General features: G+C 33.9%; 1 protein-coding gene across 1 annotated transcript in view; it reads right to left on the reverse strand.

Moving 5' to 3' along the window:
• The window catches only part of LOC137615053 (uncharacterized), a 34,668-nt gene that overhangs the window by 11,931 nt on the left and 15,237 nt on the right, over positions 1-7,500 (reverse strand). Inside the window, exons 4-6 of the mRNA XM_068344686.1 lie at positions 7,453-7,500; positions 3,298-3,420; positions 2,544-2,633 (exon numbers count right to left, since the gene is read on the reverse strand). The exon at positions 7,453-7,500 is cut by the window's right edge and continues 216 nt beyond it. Of these exons, the coding sequence (XP_068200787.1) occupies positions 2,544-2,633; positions 3,298-3,420; positions 7,453-7,500 (261 nt within the window). The remainder of the gene's footprint in view (positions 1-2,543; positions 2,634-3,297; positions 3,421-7,452) is intronic.

Genomic DNA, 7,500 nt, shown 5'->3' on the forward strand with positions numbered 1-7,500 from the left:
AAGGAAAGACGTTTTTTTTTAAAGGAAAAACTTTTTTTTACAAAAGGAAAAACTTTTTTTTTTCAAAAGGAAAAACGGTTTTTTTCCTAAAGGAAATCCGTTTTTTTTTTTTAAAAGGAAAATTTTTTTTTTTTCAAAGGAAAAACGGTTTTTTTCCTAAAGGAAAAACGTTTTTTTTTTTCAAAAGGAAAAACGGGTTTTTCCTAAAGGAAAAATGTTTTTTTCTGAAGGAAAAACGTTTTTTTCTAAAGGAAATTCTGGGATTCACCCTTTAAATGGGTTCGTCATTTATACGTTAATAAACGGTATACTTTTCTACCTCGCTTCAGGATTAAACCGGATACTCTTCTTAGTGAAGACATTATACTAACTACGGGACTAAAATTACATTTGTATATGTGTGTACGTGTGTATGTATATGTTTATTGTGTGTACGTGCGTATGTACCCTAAATGAATACACCTTGTAGTGGCCGATGCGATAACATCCCTGACTGGTGAACGCCAGACTGGGGTTCGAGTCCCGCTCAAACTCGCTAGTTTCTTTGGTCGCTATAATATCACCATCCTTGTGAGCTAAGGAAGGGGAGTTTGGGAGAGCCTATAGTTCTATCTGCTGAGTCATCAGTAACCATTGCCTGGCCTTCCTTGGTCCTAGCTTTGGTGGAGAGAGACGTAGGCGCTGATCATATGTATTATATGGTCAGTCTCTAGGGCATTGACCTGCTCGATAGGGCAATGTCACTGTCCCTCAGGGTTGCCAGGTTTTCCATATGAGAAAAGGCCAACGTTTGATCAACTGCAGCTTTAAAAGGCCAACCTAATAGCAGAAAAAGGCCGAAAATATAGCATTTAAGGCTAATCAATTTAAGTTAGGCCAAATTTAGGTATCTAGCACAAAAAAAGGACAAATTTTAGTTATTTTTTGGACCAGAAAAGGCCAACCTATCTAGCACAAAAAGGACAAATTTTAGTTTTTTTTAGATCGGAAAAGGCCAACCTATCTAGCACAAAAAGGACAAATTTTAGTTTTTTTGGGGGGACCGGAAAAGGCCAACCTATCTAGCACAAAAAGGACAAATTTTAGTTGTTTTTTTTTTAGACCGGAAAAGGCCAACCTATCTAGCACAAAAAAGGACAAATTTTAGTTATTTTTTGGGACCGGAAAAGGCCAACCTATCTAGCACAAAAAGGACAAATTTTAGTTTTTTTTGGGACCGGAAAAGGCCAGCTTATCTAGCACAAAAAAGGATAAATTTTAGTTTTTTTTTTTTGGACCGGAAAAGGCCAACCTATCTAGCACAAAAAAGGATAAATTTTAGTTTTTTTTTTTTGGACCGGAAAAGGCCAACCTATCTAGCACAAAAAAGGATAAATTTTAGTTTTTTTTTTTTGGACCGGAAAAGGCCAACCTATCTAGCACAAAAAAGGATAAATTTTAGTTTTTTTTTTTTGGACCGGAAAAGGCCAACCTATCTAGCACAAAAAGGACAAATTTTAGTTTTTTTTTTGGACCGGAAAAGGCCAACCTATCTAGCACAAAAAAGGACAAATTTTAGTTTTTGGGGGGGACCGGAAAAGGCCAACCGATCTAGCACAAAAAGGACAAATTCTAGTTTTTTTTTTTTTGGGACCGGAAAAGGCCAACCTATCTAGCACAAAAAAGGACAAATTTTAGTTTATTTTTGGATCGGAAAAGGCCAACCTATCTAGCACAAAAAAAGACAAATTTTAGTTTTTTTGGGGGACCGGAAAAGGCCAACCGATCTAGCACAAAAAGGACAAATTTTAGTTTTTTTTTTTTGGGACCGGAAAAGGCCAACCGATCTAGCACAAAAAGGACAAATTTTAGTTTTTTTTTTTGGACCGGAAAAGACCAACCTATCTAGCACAAAAAAGACAAATTTTAGTTTTTTGGGGGACCGGAAAAGGCCAACCGATCTAGCACAAAAAGGACAAATTTTAGTTTTTTTTTTTGGACCGGAAAAGACCAACCTATCTAGCACAAAAAAAGACAAATTTTAGTTTTTTTGGGGGACCGGAAAAGGCCAACCGATCTAGCACAAAAAGGACAAATTTTAGTTTTTTTTTTTTGGGACCGGAAAAGGCCAACCTATCTAGCACAAAAAAGGACAAATTTTAGTTTATTTTTGGATCGGAAAAGGCCAACCGATCTAGCACAAAAAGGACAAATTTTAGTTTTTTTTTTTTGGGACCGGAAAAGGCCAACCGATCTAGCACAAAAAGGACAAATTTTAGTTTTTTTTTTTGGACCGGAAAAGGCCAACCGATCTAGCACAAAAAGGACAAATTTTAGTTTTATTTTTTGGACCGGAAAAGACCAACCTATCTAGCACAAAAAAGACAAATTTTAGTTTTTTGGGGGGACCGGAAAAGGCCAACCTATCTAGCACAAAAAGGACAAATTTTAGTTTTTTTTTTTTTTTGGACCGGGAAAGACCAACCTGGCAACCCTGCTGTCCCTTGCCCCTGCCATTCATGAGCGGCTTTTAAACCGTGAAATGGAATTTAATCATACTATACCTGGCTCGCCACTGCCCTGGTAGTTCTTGTAGTTGAAACTTTTCACGATTCCTGATGTTGACGTGTAATACTGAAGACAGCCGGGTGGAGCTGTTTTGGAATCCGAAATTGGAATGTATTAGTTTAACTAACATTTTTACCTATACATGTCAAATGAAAATAATTTCTAAAGTTTTTATAGTTTATATAGGATATTTATTTTAATGTTATTGTTCTTAGAATATTTTATTTTTCCTTGTTTCTTTTCCTCACTGGGCTATTTTCCCTGTTGGGTCCCCTGGGCTTATAGCATCCTGCTTTTCCAACTAGGGTTGTAGCTTAGCAATTAATAATAATAATAACAACAATAATAATAATAATAATAATAATAATAATAATAGTGGCTTATTTCATTATGAATGAAGTTTTTATTCAAGAATAAAATTCTCCTACCGCTATCAATATATATCAAGGAAATGACCAAATCACTAATGTATTAAGCGGTTTTTTGGTTTTTGGTTTTTAAGGCCAAACTCATAAATAAAATAAAACTTGTAGATGGTCATTACTGCAGTTATTTATTTATTTATTTATTTATCTATTTTTTTTTTTTTTTTTTTTTTTTTTTGGAAATGATGATGGAGACCATCGAGGTACACCGGATGCTACTTTATTTCGCAAGTTTTTTTTTTTTTTTTTTTTTTTTTTTTTTTTTTTTTTTTTTTTTTTTTTTTTTTAAAGAATTGATTCATCGAATTATCTGCCAATTCCTTACCTCTATATTTAGAATCACAGGAGATCTGGGTTACTTTAATGTTCCAGGTGCGGCTGCTCTTAGTGGTAGATCTGTCCACTGCTAATTCTATGGCACCGCCGTTGGGCTCAACGTCCAGGTACACTGTAAAAATCATGAAATAGCAATAGAGAGAGAGAGAGAGAGAGAGAGAGAGAGAGAGAGAGAGAGAGAGATTAAATTCCATATATTTTGAATAGTTTATATCATAGCTACATTTTTGTCTGTGTTTATTGCCAACAGATAAATTATCTTTACTAATGTCCACAAAACATAAGCTTAAATATGTTTGAAAAAAAAAAAATAATAACTGTTTGAACATGAGTATATCACAAGGGATGAAACTTAGCAGTCCGTAAACAATACGTGATATTTGTGAATATATGATTAATTTATGACAAGAATACTAAATGACATGGCTCTTAGTGAGACAGAACTGAAAGAGTTGTAGCTTAGCAAGTAATAATAATAACTAGGTAGAAATTATTTTGAGTGATATGCTGTAGTGTGATGCTGAAAAAGTGCTTAAATGACTGACCAGGGTGTTTTAGGTACATCAAGATGAAAGAAAGGTTCCAAAGATGGGTGGTAAACGTGAATCTTGAAAGCACTTATATGAAAACTCAATCTGTAGGGAGTTACTGATACACCGTACAGTTTTATTGTTCTTAAACTTCTCATGCAGTTTATTAGCCTCTCCTCACTAGGATATTTTCCCTGTTGGAGCCCTTGGGCTTATAGCATCCTGCTTTTCTAACTAGGGTTATAGCTTAGCAAGTAATAATAATAATAATAATAATAATAATAATAATTGGGCTTATAGCATCCTGCTTTTCTAACTAGTGTTATAGCTTAGTAAGTAAGTAATAATAATAATAATAATAATAATAATAATAATAATAATAATAATTGGGCTTATAGCATCCTGCTTTTCTAACTAGGGTTATAGCTTAGCAAGTAATAATAATAATAATAATAATAATAATAATAATAATAATAATAATAATAATAATAATAATAATAATATGGGCTAATTTTATGCAAGTATTAAAAGTTTCAAGTATGAAAATAAACAACTACGGAGATGCTAGAGAGACCATTTATAGTTTGGTGTGAAGGTTTTGCTTTGGGGGTTTAATATCTTTAAAACATGGTACAATATAAGCATTTATAGAAAGCACAGAATTTTAAGAGATACATTTGTGGAATAAAAAATATGGCTATCGATGGAGCTTGCATTAAACAAATATTTTTTTTCAATGAGGCGTATCTGCACTGACTAGCAGCGGTGTCCTTTTAGCTCGGAAAAGTTTCCTGCTCACTGCTTGGTTAGAATTATCTTGTCCAACCAATCAGCGATCAGAAAACTTTTCCGAGCTAAAAGGGCACCCCTTCGAGTCGGTGCAAATCTGCTTCACATAAAAGAATTGACTATAGTTGATAATTGCAGAAAATACTGTGTTGATAGAGTATGGCAAAGAAAAACTGAAGGCTTGAAACTTTTAAAATTTACGAGTTTTGTATGAAAATTTGAATGGAAATGTGAGCAAATACATGCATATTGTATAAAAGTTTCTCTTGTATATATATATATATATATATATATATATATATATATAAATATATGTATATATATATGTATATATATATATATATATATATATATATATATATATATATATATATATATATATATGGGAATAACACTAATAGACAGAAAAAGAGCGACATGGATATGAGAGCAAACTAAACTAGAGGATATTCTAACATCATGTAAGAAGAAGAAATGAACAAGAAAAGTAACAGAATGGGTCCCTAGAGATTGCAAAAGAAGCAGGGGAAGGAAGAGAAGATGATGGATTGACGAAGTGTGAAAGTTTGCAGATGTGGAATGGCATAGAAAGACCATATACAGACGCAAGTGGAAGGACATGTCTGAGGCCTTTGTTCTGCAGTGGACTGGTAACGGGTGATGATGGTGATATATATATATATATATATATATATATATATATATATATATATATATATATATATATATATATACAGTATGTGAAAGGACATGCTGAGGCCTTTGTTTTCCAGTGGACTATTAATGGGTGATGATGGGGATATATATATATATATATATATATATATATATATATATATATATACATACACATATATATATATGTATATATACTGTATATATATATATATATATATATATATATATATATATATATATATATATATATATATATAAACATAGTCTTAAAGACCCTATGAGGTAGGGATAGGTCAGTGGGGACTATAACTGAGTGGAGCAGTGTCCAGGTTCTCTTCAACAAGTCCATCTAGGTGTGACTGGGTACTAGAAATTACTGGATTAAGTTAAGTTATGTTATGTTATGTTATGTTAGGTTAGGTTAGGTTGGGTTAGGTTTCAAGGGAGATAGCATGACATGGCACTATGAACCTCACCCTTAAAGGCTTTCTGAGAGACCAATAAACTAATCTTTTTGACATATCCCCAGAAGAAAAAGAAGTAGAGTTTTGTTCATAAAATGTATACAACTATAAGTATAAAGTAATTCATAATGAGACCAATTCTCAGGGAAGAACTTACTATGTTGACCTGTGTTTTCACCGCAGATTCTAGGTGGAGCTGTGTTTAGGTTAGGTTAGGTTGGGTTAGGTTTCAAGGGAGAGAGCATGACATGGCACTATGAACCTCACCCTTAAAGGCTTGCTGAGAGACCAATAAACTAATCTTTTTGACATATCCCCAGAAGAAAAAGAAGTAGAGTTTTGTTCATAAAATGTATACAACTATAAGTATAAAGTAATTCATAATGAGACCAATTCTCAGGGAAGAACTTACTATGTTGACCTGTGTTGTCACCGCAGATTCTAGGTGGAGCTGTGTTTAGGTTAGGTTAGGTTGGGTTAGGTTTCAGGGGAGATAGCATGACATAGCACTATGAACCTCACCCTTTAAAGCTTGCTGAGAAACAAATAAAATAGTCTTGTGACATATCCCCAGAAGAAAAAGAAGTAGAGTTTTGTTCATAAAATGTATACAACTATAAGTATGAGGTAATTCATAATGAGACCAATTCTCAGGGAAGAACTTACTATGTTGACCTGTGTTTTCACCGCAGATTCTAGGTGGAGCTGTGTTTAGGTTAGGTTAGGTTGGGTTAGGTTTCAAGGGAGATAGCATGACATGGCACTATGAACCTCACCCTTAAAGGCTTTCTGAGAGACCAATAAACTAATCTTTTTGACATATCCCCAGAAGAAAAAGAAGTACAGTTTTGTTCATAAAATGTATACAACTATAAGTATGAGGTAATTCATAATGAGAACAATTCTCAGGGAAGAACTTACTATGTTGACCTGTGTTTTCACCGCAGATTCTAGGTGGAGCTGTGTTTAGGTTAGGTTAGGTTGGGTTAGGTTTCAAGGGAGAGAGCATGACATGGCACTATGAACCTCACCCTTAAAGGCTTGCTGAGAGACCAATAAACTAATCTTTTTGACATATCCCCAGAAGAAAAAGAAGTAGAGTTTTGTTCATAAAATGTATACAACTATAAGTATAAAGTAATTCATAATGAGACCAATTCTCAGGGAAGAACTTACTATGTTGACCTGTGTTTTCACCGCAGATTCTAGGTGGAGCTGTGTTTAGGTTAGGTTAGGTTGGGTTAGGTTTCAGGGGAGATAGCATGACATGGCACTATGAACCTCACCCTTAAAGGCTTGCTGAGAAACCAATAAACTAATCTTTTTGACATATCCCCAGAAGAAAAAGAAGTAGAGTTTTGTTCATAAAATGTATACAACTATAAGTATAAAGTAATTCATAATGAGACCAATTCTCAGGGAAGAACTTACTATGTTGACCTGTGTTTTCACCGCAGATTCTAGGTGGAGCTGTGTTTAGGTTAGGTTAGGTTGGGTTAGGTTTCAGGGGAGATAGCATGACATGGCACTATGAACCTCACCCTTAAAGGCTTGCTGAGAAACCAATAAACTAATCTTTTTGACATATCCCCAGAAGAAAAAGAAGTAGAGTTTTGTTCATAAAATGTATACAACTATAAGTATAAAGTAATTCATGAGACCAATTCTCAGGGAAGAACTTACTATGTTGACCTGTGTTGTCACCGCAGATTCGAGGTGGAGCTGTGTTGA

Source organism: Palaemon carinicauda, chromosome 21 (genome assembly GCF_036898095.1).
Source record: "Palaemon carinicauda isolate YSFRI2023 chromosome 21, ASM3689809v2, whole genome shotgun sequence".
In the NCBI taxonomy this organism is placed as follows: Eukaryota; Metazoa; Arthropoda; class Malacostraca; order Decapoda; family Palaemonidae; genus Palaemon; species Palaemon carinicauda.